Consider the following 15,496-nt stretch of genomic DNA (forward strand, 5'->3'; position numbering starts at 1 on the left):
AACTTCAAACACTAGTTCAAAATCCCAAGCAAAGTTACAGACAGTGAAAAATTACAGTTGAAAGAACTGCAAAAGAGAAGAAATAAATAGCAAAAGACTCTACTAGTACAATTAGTTAGCACTGCAGATCTGACCATACAAGATTCTCGGTCACTGAATGAGACCATTTGATTCCCTAGGTGAACGCTTCTTAAAACTTCAGTACATGAACAATTAGAAGAAACAGGACTAGAGAGATTTCTTCAAATGGTGGCATTGTAATTAACCCTTTATAAAAGTATGGGTTTAAACGGAGGAAAAAAGCTTAAGAGGTCAGTTACATGAATTACATGTACTATAAATCTTCTCTCAGTGCTTCTCTATGTTAGTAAAGAACGTCTGGTTTTAGACATTTTATGTAATAGATGACCAACTACTGTTTTATGCACTGGCAAGGCAAGCTGTGCAAGAACAGCTTAAGCTTAAAAAGAATTTTTGAAAGTAAGTTCGGCTTCTGGGCGGTAAAGAAACTCACTATCACATTGCAATTAAACAACTTTATCTTCAGACTTGATCACCTCCTGAAAAATACTTTTGATTCCGAGAACTGTTATGCTTGCTTAGATACACCTTACATCTAAGCAGTCACTGCTTACACTAATATAGTTAAATTTAACACTGACAAGTCACTGATCATCTAAAGTCTATTACAAAAGCCTTTACACATATTGTGGTTCAGACTGAAAGACCGAAAAAGATTTTTAATCAGATTCTGAAATTATTGCAGGATCTTTGTAGAACTGCCTTTTGATGAAAAATTCTGATCTACACAAATATTTTATGTTACTACGAGGCACACATTGCTTACTGTATGGCATTGATGCACTGCTTGCTATTGAAGATGCATCACTACAAGTGGAAGCTGGGGATGGCGGAGGACCCATCTCAGTTTTCACTGGTTCTTGTTTGCTTTCAGGTCTAGAATAAAAAGCATTACTTAGAATGAAGAAAGAAAAAGGTGAAATCTTTTCTGTGACAACGGACAAAGTGTTAGTGTGTACCAGTCATGTTATTTTTTTATTCTCCTTAACAAAAACAATACTATAACCATCCGAACTGACAAGGCTATACATCCAATGTTGGGAATAGCGCCATGCGTCTTAATCAGGGATTAGCATTAACTGAGCATAGACACAACATTACACAAAATAAACATTCTTAGATATGCTTCATTTGTAGACAGGAAGAACTATTAGCTTTATACAGTAACCTGAAACTCTAGAATGGCTAAACTTTTTCAAGCTTTTATTGAAATGCTTTAAATCTGTTTTAAGAAACATTTAACTGGCAGTTGTGAACCCAATCATTTTTTTCAAACTATGAAGGGGCTGAAATAGGTCTCTCAATGCCATGGAAAAGGGCCAGCAAACCGTTCCGTAACAAAACCACTTTCAGTTTGTCAAATATAAAATCTTGGAAAATTTATGAAACACCGAAGGAAAGTCTTAATTTACCATTCCTTCTGCATTTCACATTTCCATAGTGGTTTCACGCAACTGAGACGCTTTTCCTGCAGTGAGCATTTCTGCACATTTAACAGAGTTTACAAGAAAGCTAGAATCTCATAAAGAAGGCAAAAAGTTCAAACTGATAAAACCTGACATTTTCTTCTTTTCAATTTTTAATCAATCACCAAGTCAAGAGTATACCAAATCCATGTTCTGAGCGTATGTGTGTGTGTTCTCAACACTTACTTTGCCTCAGTAGTTTTGCTAGCTTTCTCCATGTTTTTCAAGCTCTCGGGTGACCGAAGCTGAAATCGGCAGCTGTCATTCATGTTCCAAACAGACTCCATTAACACACCCACTTTAGGAATTCCAGCACTGATTGAAAAAGCAACTGCTCCAGCATGATAGAGGGGGTTATTTCTTAAACACACCTACAGATAGAAATATTTATTTCTATTAAAACAATGGATTATACTGAGGGAAATCATATGTACATGCATTTCCTTGGTGACATATGTAGTAGTCAAACTTACGGAACTAGATGAAAAAAAAAAAAGTCAGCATGATGTGCTATGCATTTGCTAGGAAAAAAGAGGCTGTTGTGCTCTTCACAGCTGAAATCAACACTGTTAGCAATGCAACTGTTTAATATATAGTTTTTAGATGCTCAACCACAAAACGAACAATTCATCCAATAACAGACTCATCCTAGAGTTGATTAGAATGGATTGAGAACCAAAAGAAACGTGCTCCTTAGAACTAGTATGAGACAAAACAGCTTCTTCCCAATACTAACGACAAAAGTAATTCTACTTATCCGTCTCAGCTATTAACATTTTTGGTAAAGGCTTCAAATCAAAGGCCTATCCCACTGCATAAATAAATCAAACCCAGGCTATAATATTACAGGCACTTAAATGCCAAATCATTTACAAAGCTATGAGCTCTATTGGGAATTATATTTCTATCTTTACTTTCTCTCATAATAAAGAATTGGTAGGTAAGTCAAAACAGAAGTATTTTGTACGAGTACGGCGTGTTCCTCCACATTTGCAACAATAATCATACTTGTAAAACAATAACACCACTAACAGGACACATCAATTTACAGTCATATAATTAAAACCTACTATGTTAATGCCATGTTTTCGATACAACTTTCATGCATAACAAGAACAGAACCTAATTTGTTTTTGTTTTGGGTTTGGTTTTTTTTTTTTTTTTTTAAGAACTGGCTGTAAGCTCATTATATAGCACTGTAAAAATGCCACTTGTGACAGTTGCACTTGCCTGGGTTCCAACAGTTATGTTTGGCATAGAGGAGATACCAGCACTAGACTTCGGCTTTTTATTTTTTGCTCTGGCCTTTTCTAGCATTTTCTTCCTTTGGCTGAAAGGAACTACACCCCTGTAAAAAAACACATATTTTTAAAAAGGCTATGAAAGACATGCTGTGTCTAATAACTTTGAACATTTTATTCTTTCTGCTTAATGTAGTCATGATCAAACATACAGGTCTCTGTGCCACCTTTTCCAAAATCTCAAAGCACTGTAGAAATGACATCTTTTTCTATATTCACCCCCACTTTCCAAATTGTGGGGGTGGAAGGGGAAGGGGGAGAGGACATAAGATATGTCACCGCCAAATGGCTTGCTTTCTAGTCCAAAATGCTTCAAGACCCCCAGTCGCAGATGGTACACTCCAGCCACAGCTTTCAAGTTGCAGATTGTCCCCTTGAAGATATCTTTGCTAAGACTAGTGAGAATGTCAAGAATTTGCAGTCACTGGGGAACAGGATAAGCTTTTTTGTTTTTAAATTCTAAAGCCTCACTTTCTCTCTAGGGACTTGGCTGAAGGAGTCTAGGACTCTTATGACAGACTTAAGCTGCAAGAGGGGAAAAAAGGACACTTCTTTTGTAATTGGATCCACTCAGTTTAGCCGAAAATAACATCTACATACACAGTTAAGCATGCTTATTATTTTGATACTTCATGTTTTAGCCAGTGGGCTATAGAGTTAGATGCTTTTATTTGAAAACCTCCTTTGTGTTAAGTAAAACATGAAAAGCATCAGTCCTGCGCAACGCTGGAAATCAAAATTCTGTCCAGTATACTACAGACCATTGTAACTAAGGATATCAATAGTAACAGAAGCTTCTGTCTACATCGATCTGATTAACATAAAATCACCACTGCTGACATTTAACCCTTCCCAGAAAGGACAGACTGGTTAATAAATAAATTGCTTTCAAAGATTACATATAAACGCTAATAAGTTGTTTTATACATTGCAAGGATTATTCTAAAAGTAGCAAAAATGGCAGGTTCTAATAGCCAGTCTCCAATGTTATGGCTTATTAGTTTCTATACTAAGAGTAATTGCTCTGAGGTATGTCAGCCGTGACATAATAAAAGGGTCGAGAACCAGAGAGCTGTAATTTTCCGATCTGGGACTAGACGTTAAAATAAAATACGGCTGTGTTTAAGTTTACAAGCCTAGATATAATTCTACTTAAATATTTTCCAGAGAGTTATTAGAATTAAATAAGAAAGCTGTTTTACAGAATCAATTTTCAGTGCTCTGATTTCCAACTTATCATCAAGTATTTAACTCATCCATGCCTAAAAGCTACTTGAACTTTGGGCATGATATGCAATGCAACGATTCCTGACACACTGACAAAAATAACACATCGTGACAACGCATGAGTAATATTTAATGAATTTACTCAAATTAGAAATTAATTTCAGAGCTCTTTGGGGAGTGTTATTTTGAGTTTTGGGTTTTTTTTTATTTTAAAATAGACTTCTTAATTATCAAATTGTTAGTTTAAATATTTTCACTAACATTTCTTATTTCACAATGTTTAAAAGCACTATATTTTAACAAGCTCCAGGGAGAGCATCTGATGTTATTTCTCCCTTCTTTAAGATTTGGATCACAAAGTAACAGACCAAATTTTCCTAACAGAGCCTGACAGAAGAATGTGGACCTCATACGTGGGTAAGTTTGTTCCATATTTATAATCTGAAAAAGGCCTGAAAGGCATAAAGAAGGTTATTTTCTGATACTGAGTAGTACTGATAACATCTGAATACTAAAGCATTTATACACATCTCCTAAAAGAATAACTGTATTCTCTTCAAGATGTTATAATTGGATCCAAAAGCTTTAGGCATTAGAGAGGAGAATAAATACACTTTAAAAAGGGAACCTAAGCTGAAAGTGCAGAGTTACAGGACTCAGCATAACTGTGGTTCAGTAGTTTTGCAATGCTCAGAGCCAAGGACAGGAAGACATCCAGTGGATCTACACTGTTGCACATAAACACAGTATTTACTTACCACCAATACAAGTTGTTCTCTAGTTGAGCACATGTATAAAGAGCACAACAATGTAAAGAAACAATCCGTTCTCCCTGAAGCTCCGAGTAGGTCTGTGCTGTGTGTTCTAATTTAGAAGCTACAGAGCTTAAAGTTTCATCTACCCACGTAGCAACCTAAGGCAGAAGGGAAGAAAGGAACAAAGAAGGTAGGGGAAAAAAAGAAAAGCTGCACCTTAGTTGCACCTTTAATGCAATTTTTATTGATTTTGAAAGGGAATAAAAAAAAACACAACCAAGAAAACCAAACAAACACCAATCCTTTGGGATTTTATTCCCTACTACCTTTTCTTTCCGCAGAAAAGAGCTTTTCAGGACATTTTCCCCCCGCCTCTATTTCCAGTTCCCAACAAAACCAAAAGAGGTAAAAAAAAAGTACAGAGAGGTGTCATAAGAATACTTCAACACGTATATATATTTTAACCAAATGAGTTTCAAGTTCACTCTTAACCGGTCAGAAAATCATATTTGGATAACTTACTTTACAGCACTGAAAGCTTCAATGCTCTTAGTTTTTCTAGTAGATATATACAGAACATTAACAAGCTTCTCTATTCTTAAACTAGTGTCAGTTTCTACTGTAACAGCAAAAAGTCAAGTATTTCAGATAATCAGGTAGAACAGATACCTTTTCACTGTTTCAAGCTATAAATCTACCAGATATTTTTTAACCTTTTTACATTTTTACAAAACACCAGCTGGGTTTCTGTTTTGTTTTTACATCTGTATAGAGGAATAGCAGTGGAATGAACGAAGAAATTAAATACTTTCTACTACTGATGAAGTGGAAGAACCAACTTCTCTATATTATACCACAAGTAACTGAAAAAACAGCTTAGTCTAATTCAGCAACCAGCATACATCTCATACCTTGTTATTTTCAGTGGCAACAGTTGCTCTAATACTATTTGCAGAAAGGAGCACTATCTTCTCATTGGTTAATCCCAAGAACATGGCTCGTGGATGATGTAGCGAAGGATTCTTTGGAAACAAAAAAATATTTTAGATATTCAAAGCATATAAATAATTCTGAAGGTAAGCATTTAAAGATGTACCATACCTGTGCATTTCTGTAAGGCTCTGATTCACTCCACTTCCACTGATAGAGTTCTCCCTTACTGCTAACAGCCACGAGCTCAGAATACAGAGCTCCAATAGAAATAAACTTTGTTCCATCCTACAAACACAGAAATATGAAGTCTAAGACAGCAATCTTATAAGTGCATATATAAATATATACATGCAAAAAACCTGAACTTGTAACTGTTTTTTTCAGAGTTCCCATGAATGTTGAACTTGACAATAAAGATATATCCAGTTTGTCTGAAGTTCATCATGCCCTCAAACATTATTTCTTCTGACAAAGTGAGAGGAGAAAGAAATAGATATTATTTTCCTAAAATTTAGCAATATTGTGGCAATTAACATGGACAGCTCATTAAGAGCTTCCACAATATTTTAAGAACACAACATCGCTCATAGAATTAAAGATGGGAAGATCTCGACTTCTGATATTTAAAAGGAGTTTCCCTCTAAAATTCTGGCTTTTGAAATTAACAAAAGAGCAACATTATTCCATTCCTAAGTATACTCATGAAGTTATCTTCCAACTATCTGAGAAATTAATTGATGATGTACTGAAATTGATGATTGAACGATTCATATCTTTCACTTCTGAAGTTAAGTACCTGCAAACAAGATCAAGTTTAAAAAAAAAAAACAAACATAAAAAAACCAGCAGGCTACATGTCACATTAATGCATTATTATTACCTGCTATGCTGGAAAAACTTCTAATTATGGATTATTCTCCCCCCTCTCCCCCTGTCTTTTCTCCTTTTTAACATTTTCCAAAAACTCAATGCGGCATCTCTCTACTACTGAGACAGCACCACTTTGCTCAACTGCCTCATCCTGTACCTCACCCAGATCTCACTGGCCCGTTTTCCCCATCTCTGAAATTTGGGTTTATGTCAATGTTGCAGCAACTACGTAACAGGTACAATCTCACTTTTTCAAAGTTCCTGTTCCCCCTTGCATTGAAACGAATATCAAACTACAGACCCGTGAATTTGGGTGATTCCACAGAACATTTACAATACAGCACAGAAGTAGCACAAATGCTAATCTGTGTCATGATTAATACTTGACATCATATAAATATTGCATATTCTGAGAAATAACCACCATCAGAGCCTACTGTAGTCTAATGAGATGCATCTCTACTTCATCGGCATAAATGAATCTTCAGAAGTTATCTGGCCTAATGCCTCAAACACAAGTATGGAAAGCAATGAATTTTTGCCCCAAGACAGTATCATTATGACCTTTAATCCTGCTAATATGTTTTACAACTTTTTATAAACAGTTTTATACCAAAAGTTCAACCCTAAAGAGACTTGCCATTCAAAGTTTTTCTCTCCTTTCCATCAAAATATTAGCAGTTGTGATCTAAAAATCAGGACCAATGCTACATACACCCCCATGAGGCCACTCAAAAGACTAATGGCACAAAGATGCACGAACAACATGACAACGCTGGCTCTGTAACCGCAGTCTTATATGTTCAACTATAAATTCTGACTTCAGACCAGAGAAATTACATACTTGAAGATGACACAGATTGCTGACAAAAATCTTTATATCTCAATAGCTAAACAGCGTATACCTACTTGAACAAAATAAAGGCTCAGCTACAGACTAGCAGGAAAAAACAGGGCCATACTTGCCATACTATAGAGTGTCTCTGATATGCATGGCAAAATGTTGATACATGGCAGTGTACGCTAACAGTACTACATTCCGATGAGATTTGAACTATCAGAAGAACACATTCATTGACTTGAATTCTTGAGCAGCTGATTTCACTTATTTTGTGGAGAAAACTCAGTACCTATGCATCATGTCCCAACATCATCAGCCTCAGACTGTGCGTGAAACTGATGTATTTGGGAACATAGTTTTCCAAATGTTTCATCCATTCCTCTCAGATTGGTACTTTACCTCCCATAAAAACAAGTTAACCATCCTCAACATGGACTGTTTTGAGTCCATTTTGAGCTAAACGTCAAAATAATGAAAAATAAAGGAAAAATATTTGCATGCAAGATTGGTTATTTTGCAGTGAATCCTTTAACTCTCCCCTAGCTTACTGTCTTTTCCATTAACACTTCAAGATCTCCTTTCCAATTTTAAAATGGAAGAAACATCTGAACTGGCATCTCAGCTAAATCATCTCCCTCGGGATTTACCTTGCAGAATTTCTGTTGGAAAATACCACCAACAAAAACTTCAGAGTGGGGCTATAGCAAGAAAGATGCAGAACAATTTTTTATGACTGTTCAGCTGAAGGACAGGATGAGAAGTTTAACTACTTTTGGATAAAGATAAAAGGCCTTTCCAGTAAGACACCTTCATTTAACTGGAAGCTAGGGTTTATATGAGTGCATATGCAAGGAGGTATCTTGGAAGAAGTTCAGTATATTTAAATTGAACAAGCATGCAATTAGATATCACAGCAACTTAGTTCCATAAAAGATGCCCAACAAAAGACTGCGATAACTGTCTTTGGGCAGAATCTGATGGGTTTGCAAATAACAAAAAACCTCATCCGGGGGGGAGGGAAAAACCCCAACCCCTAATTTAGTAACTAAATTTGAGGGCCTGACAGAAAAACCGGTTTAACAGGAAAAAAATTCCCAAAGTAGTAAAAAACCAGAACAAAACAAATAACACAACAGTAATAATGGCCATAATAACGTCACCAAAACGCATTAGTGGAAATAAAGATAAGTTAGTATTCCAAATCTAAACTACATTTATTCTTTTATGCTAAGACCCCTGAAATCTCTCTCTACTCAAGGTAGATGACTCTCTCATTCTACTATTATGGCAAAGCAAGGGGGACAAAAGCTGCCAATTTTCACTGACGCAGAAGTTCAATGTTACTGGCTGAAAAAAATAAAATCACACTTTACACATAAAAGGTCTGGTTGGGTAAGCAATTAATAGACAAACATTCTTTTTAGGTATCTTCATTTCACAGTTTGAATGCCCAAATGAAGACGATAGCAGCCAAAGGTGAGCTGCTGTAAGCAGAAATAAGCCTCTAAATTCGCCTCCCTCTTCAAACTCTCTATCTATATTTAGTCTGAAAGGAAAAATACAGAGACATAGAAAACGAAAGCGTGACATACGAAAATAGCAACCTCACAGATACCGTGGACAGACAGAAATGGGAACACTAGAAAGAGACCCCAAGTTCATAAAATTTGGTCTAATAAACACAGATAATCACTTCCATTCCCTGGATTTTTTTTTTGTTTGCTTGGTTAGCTTGAGTTCGGTTTGGTTTGTTTTTTAAAGTCATTTCCCCAAGCATCTAGGTAATTCATAAAGAAAATGACTACAGATACCCAGTTAGCAACATAGAGCTGGTGTTCCTATTGCTCTTATATCTCATGTGGGAATTACTTCTTGCCTTAAAAATGGAATTAGGGTTAAAAGAAAACCAGCTAACCTAAGCCAAAGGGATTCTGAAGGAGCAGAAGTTATTAACTCATGGAAGTTATTGGTCAATTCGAAACACAACTGCAAATAAATATAAACTTTCACCATTGTCGCTTAAAAGCCCAATCCACTCAAATGGAAAGTGCCTCTGGAAATAATAATGCTAATCAAAAAAAGATTTCCTTGATGAAGTATAGTTTAAATTGTTTCATGAGTTTCCTATTTCCTATTAAATGCTTTGAGCACCTAAGTAAAAAAAGAAAAAAGAAAAACCCCAAACCTCATGATCTACCTTCAAAACACATGGAGAAGAAAATTAAAACGGTAATAACAGAAGTGCAGCTATAAGGGTGTAACTAGTTATTCATAATTTTCCTAAGTGCATAATAAAGACTATCCTTTATTACATTATCTCACATAAACTAAGATGTGATGTTCAGAAGTGAAACACACAGTATTAGTTTGGAAAAAATAAACAGATCTACTGCACAGCATACAAATAAAATAGTAAAAAAAAAAATTCAGTACCTTATCTGGCCACCACTGCAAGTCTTCTCCTAAAGAAACAGGACTTTGAACAGGCGTATTCTTCTTGTCCAGGTTTGGTTCCCCCTCTTTACTTGTAGAGCCTCTTTCATTATCAAATGAGGCTCCATCAAGCCACCTTCGTTCACGCAAACGTAAAACGGACTCACGTTCACGCAACAGCTCAGAGTCTCTCTCTAAGGGAAGAAGGAGAACTGGTATGCAATTGGGTCACACCAGTGGGATAAAAGTAAGCCACTCTCTAGTAAAGACCCTTCAGGATGCAACTAACAGCAGTTAAATCTACTCACACAGATTAAATTAAAGTCCTGACATGCAACATTCAATACATTGACCCTTTCAAGCATATGTACTTTAGAATTCCTTAACATAAACATAAGCTAGAAATAAAGTCTTACAGTTTTGTGCACTATAAAAAAATGCCAAAGCATTTTCACTTACACCATGAGGCCAAATACATTTAACATTGCAATTTAGTTTTAAATACAATATGCAGATTTTTGTAGTGTTTTATCAATGTAGTAATAACAACAAAAAAAATCTAAGTCTATATAGTCTGTGAGCTATCTTTATGCAAACCAAAAAAGAGTATTTATTAGAGAGTTTCACAACAACTTTCCCAAAAAAAAAAACCCCAGTCATTTGAAAAGGTTAAAGAAAGCAAGCATTAAAAAAAGCTCTCGTATACATGTTTGATAATCCAACCCCTTTTGTTTAAAGCAATATTCCATAGGACTGGATTTAATAAATTAAAGTGTATCTGTTTTGAGTAGATCAAATGAAAACTTTTCAAGAGTCAGACAAGTTTTAAAAAGGATCCTTGTAGGAAAATGTTCCTTACCAAAATGCTTCCCCTCCAATTGGCCTACAAACTGTCTAAAGCCAGTACTCTGCAGTTCGCTCATGCAGATAAATTTTTTAAATCAGGTAATCAAACTAACTTTCCAAGAGTCAACTATGCATGGAAAATAAGGATTATAAAATTCGTGGTAACGTCTTATATAGAATAACCTTAGGAAAGGAAAAAAAAGGAGGAATTTAGAAGGAGTTACGTCAGATGCTGAATATTCGTACATGCACATAATGCATTTAACCTATTAAGTACTTCACTTATGCTCACAAATATCAACTGGAATTACATGTATGAGATGACCACATCATTATATCATAGTTTCAACAAATTACGCCAAGTCTTGGGTCTTTTGCTGTATTAGACAAGTGGGAAAGTTTTTACATAAGCCAAACGCAACAGCTTGTCTTACAGATACATTTCATAAAGTACGGTACTCATTTTCTAGCAAACATCACACTGACCCCAACTAAATTTTGTAACAGGAACATATGTGTTCAGAATTAATATACTAAAACATGTTCATGAAAGGCAACAAAACTGTACTAAACAAACAATCACAGCAGAGGTTGGATTAACAGTTTGGAAATACTCTAGGCATTTGTGCAACAGCTTCAAAAAGATAGGAAATTGCTGCATGGTTGGTTATAAATCTTTTAACTGTAATATGCTTTTTTAAAAAAAAAAAAAAAAAGTAAAATGCCTTAACACTGCTCAAGGAGTTGGTTTGGTTTTGGTTTGGTTTTTTATCAGCTGCCAATAGTTCGCCTTATCCAACTATAAAAATGCTGCCAAAAAGTAAAATTTAGATTTCTTCTGCCTCCTTAGTAGCTAAAGTTCCTCATTCCATAAAGGTAACTTCTGTCACGGAACAATTAAGAAAATATGAAGAACAGTGAACAAAGAGCAACCCAAAAAAAAAAAAAAGAAAAAAATGGAAGATTAAGAATGCTGCATGTCATCAATCATTACTCATTTTTGAGCCAAATTAAATATTTGTAATGCAATACATGAATTAGTAGGTACTTATGCTACTGTTTAAAATAAACTTACATGCAAAAATTTTATAACACCTTCCAACACCAATGATCAACAATTAGATTTAAAATACATGACTATCAAGGTTCTTGCAGAACTTACCTGCTAATATTCAGAATTCATTAATAATTTTGATAGAGTAACAGTCTATTTGTCTACTCTGTATTTGACAACATATCACAGTCTACTTTCATATTAAATCAGAATCTAAACCACCAGTGTGTACTATCACTAGCTTTTTCCACAGCAAACTACTTATTACAAAGAAAAAAGGTGCAAAATTACCTCTGGATGAGCCTAGCCTGGAAAGTGATGAGCGCCGAAAGGATGGATAACCAAAGTAACTAATATCTTCTGAAAACATAGCATCAGCATCAATAATGACACTTGGGTGAGCAGAATGTATGTCAGCATCCAGAAGAGACATAAGATCCTCTATAAGAGGAGACAAGGGTCTTAAGTGAATAATCAGCTACTTAAAACATCAGCTAGAGAGACCATCAACTAAACAAATATCAAAACAAAAAAAAATCCTATCTATTAATTGAATTTCTGCTCTTCAGATTCACCAGTGCAAACTCATGTGCCTCCTATGCAACCACATTTACAATCAAGCTTGACAGACTAGTAAACAAACCAGCTTCCCTACAAGAACTGCTCTGTCACTTCTCTAACCACGTTTCCCAAACAAGACTTGCCCAAAACACATTTTTCTGTGACCCGGAAATTCAAACTTTAGCCTGTCACTTGAAAGAACAAAGCGCTAGGGCAAGATAGATACACATACACACATGTGCACACACACTCATGCACGTAACGCAGAACTCCAGAGATGACCTAGAATTAAGGGAGGACAGAATTGATGGTGAAAGCTGGCCTTCACAAAGCCATATCTTTGATGTCAAAGACTATGTTCTCCATGGAACGTTTCTTTCAGAGATTGACATGCTTGTTTAATTCACAGGCTAGCAGCTTGCAGCTCTCAGTACAAAGCTTTAAATGGTAGCTACATTAAGAACAACAACAGTTATCTGGAAAAAGCACCATTTTTTAATATCATGCAATTTAAAAAAAAAAAAACCAAACCACAAAACACAACCAAAACCAAAAGATGAACTTAAATACTGTGACTGCCCTAGCTTCTGTGTTAGAAAACTTGAGTTCCTCTGAAGTACTGATTGTCATTAAAGTGTAAAACAACTTCCTTCCATTTACTAAACTGTAGCTACTATCCACATACGAAAGAGGCTAAGGAAAATTCATTTATTGAAGTCCAGCAGTATGGACTGATAAGACAACTAAACCTGACTACCATCTTGCCGCCACAGAAAGGACAGTCCTGCTTCCCTCCTTCATCCCTGTGGCAGGCACCTCCTTGGGGGAAGGTGGGATTTCTAAATCTACAACTAGAGCGTTCACCTGGCTGGAGACAGTACTTCAAAGGGTACAGAAGTAAGGTGGGAAGCAATCTTCAGACTGACTTAACTCAAACAGAGCCCCAAAGGTGATGCCTCACCACATGCAGCAAAGCTGACTGGACCCTACTGCTGCCAAAGGAGAAGTTTTGCCCCTTCCCAAGCTTTCAAGCAAATCTGCCTGAAAAAAAGTCAGGCTCCCCATATTAGGTTTCAGCTAACCCACACAGGCACACAAACCTCACCACAATGCAAGGGAATGGCAGGCTAGCTCCTTCTGTCAGCAGGACAACTTCATCTGCTTAAAGCACTGGTGAAGCCAACATGAGGCTATACACAGAGTCCCTCCAGAAAACACAGATGGAGCACAGATAACTTCAACACACCCGGTTCACAGCCTCTACCTCATCGTAAGCATGAAACAAAACAGTGGCTAGAAATCAAGTCTGAAGTTAAATAAAAGCATTCTTAAAAGTAGGAACTGATTATTATGGGTCTTTTTCTGTGTCTGGAATGAAGGAGGTGGGGGGAGGAACTCAAAGGAGAGTGTATCCAAAACTGAAAAGAAGCCAGAAGTCCACACTTGCAGCCAGTATTAATTCACTTAACCATTACACTTACTGATATTGAAAGCATTAAGAGACTTTCACATCCCTGCACATCAGAACATTCATCCTTAAATTTCTAAACTCTCATCTCCAGGAAATGTAAAACATACCAACTACAACCAGCTGTCCCCAGAAAAAGCAGCACTGTAACTAGTGAGTGCTGTGGATTTCAAAGCAAGACCTGCATGAATGCTTTTTGCATTAAGTAAGTAATCCACTCAAGTGTAGCCTGTGCTTCTAAAAGTACACCATTTGGGACTCAATGGTTCATGCAGTACATTTTAGGAAGTCATCCATGACAGACTGCTTGGAAGTACTAGAGGGGAAAAGAAAGGGGAAAAGAAAGGGGAAAAGAAAGGGGAAAAGAAAGGGGAAAAGAAAGGGGAAAAGAAAGGGGAAAAGAAAGGGGAAAAGAAAGGGGAAAAGAAAGGGGAAAAGAAAGGGGAAAAGAAAGGGGAAAAGAAAGGGGAAAAGAAAGGGGAAAAGAAAGGGGAAAAGAAAGGGGAAAAGAAAGGGGAAAAGAAAGGGGAAAAGAAAGGGGAAAAGAAAGGGGAAAAGAAAGGGGAAAAGAAAGGGGAAAAGAAAGGGGAAAAGAAAGGGGAAAAGAAAGGGGAAAAGAAAGGGGAAAAGAAAGGGGAAAAGAAAGGGGAAAAGAAAGGGGAAAAGAAAGGGGAAAAGAAAGGGGAAAAGAAAGGGGAAAAGAAAGGGGAAAAGAAAGGGGAAAAGAAAGGGGAAAAGAAAGGGGAAAAGAAAGGGGAAAAGAAAGGGGAAAAGAAAGGGGAAAAGAAAGGGGAAAAGAAAGGGGAAAAGAAAGGGGAAAAGAAAGGGGAAAAGAAAGGGGAAAAGAAAGGGGAAAAGAAAGGGGAAAAGAAAGGGGAAAAGAAAGGGGAAAAGAAAGGGGAAAAGAAAGGGGAAAAGAAAGGGGAAAAGAAAGGGGAAAAGAAAGGGGAAAAGAAAGGGGAAAAGAAAGGGGAAAAGAAAGGGGAAAAGAAAGGGGAAAAGAAAGGGGAAAAAAAAAAATAAAATCGGATTTGGCAAACAGGCTCTGTCTTACTAAAACACTTCAGATCACCCAGAGCGGCCTTATCCTGCCTGCTACTTTATCTACTTTCCACTGGCTTTCTGCACCGATAAAGCAGCAGTACACTTGACCTTATGAGTGTCAACTTTTAAGTACCAGACTTTAAGAGCTGGAAACACAGCTGGGACTCTGTTGTATCTCCCAACGTTCACATGCTGCTCCTCTTCCCTCCTCCCACAGACACCATGACCTTTTCTTCCTAAGTAAGCTCCAACCTCTCTACAGTCTAGCAACTCATCTAAATTTTTTCTGGTCAATATTCAGACAAAAATTGCAAAAAACTTGGATCTCTTTTTAGGAACAGGATTGGCCAGCAAAGAAAAGAACTCTCCAGCTTCATTCCAAATGGACAGTATGGGTTGTTTTTTTTTAAGGTAAGCTAAGACAGAAATCCTGTTGACAGACAATAAACACTAACTTGTGACACACACACACACACACAAACAAACACCCTTCCACCATGTTAGGTAACTTGAGTTTAGCTGTATTTCCAAAAAGTAAAGTAAAAATTCAAGCCATCAGACTTAAGAACCAAAACTATGTGGGTTGTGGCTAAATGTGCATTAAGACAAGTGAGGA

General features: G+C 36.6%; 1 protein-coding gene across 17 annotated transcripts in view; it reads right to left on the reverse strand.

Moving 5' to 3' along the window:
- Positions 1 to 15,496, reverse strand: part of UBR5 (ubiquitin protein ligase E3 component n-recognin 5) — a 90,998-nt gene that overhangs the window by 44,947 nt on the left and 30,555 nt on the right. For 14 of the 17 annotated variants that reach the window (XM_074577561.1, XM_074577563.1, XM_074577556.1 and 11 more), the window contains 8 exons: positions 12,099 to 12,248; positions 9,908 to 10,119; positions 5,932 to 6,048; positions 5,742 to 5,852; positions 4,834 to 4,988; positions 2,778 to 2,895; positions 1,734 to 1,918; positions 848 to 957 (listed from right to left, as the gene is read on the reverse strand). In XM_074577561.1, the coding sequence (XP_074433662.1) occupies positions 848 to 957; positions 1,734 to 1,918; positions 2,778 to 2,895; positions 4,834 to 4,988; positions 5,742 to 5,852; positions 5,932 to 6,048; positions 9,908 to 10,119; positions 12,099 to 12,248 (1,158 nt within the window). The remainder of the gene's footprint in view (positions 1 to 847; positions 958 to 1,733; positions 1,919 to 2,777; positions 2,896 to 4,833; positions 4,989 to 5,741; positions 5,853 to 5,931; positions 6,049 to 9,907; positions 10,120 to 12,098; positions 12,249 to 15,496) is intronic. The other 3 variants (XM_074577562.1, XM_074577559.1, XM_074577550.1) reach the window with 1 other exon arrangement.

This window comes from Larus michahellis, chromosome 2 (genome assembly GCF_964199755.1).
Source record: "Larus michahellis chromosome 2, bLarMic1.1, whole genome shotgun sequence".
In the NCBI taxonomy this organism is placed as follows: Eukaryota; Metazoa; Chordata; class Aves; order Charadriiformes; family Laridae; genus Larus; species Larus michahellis.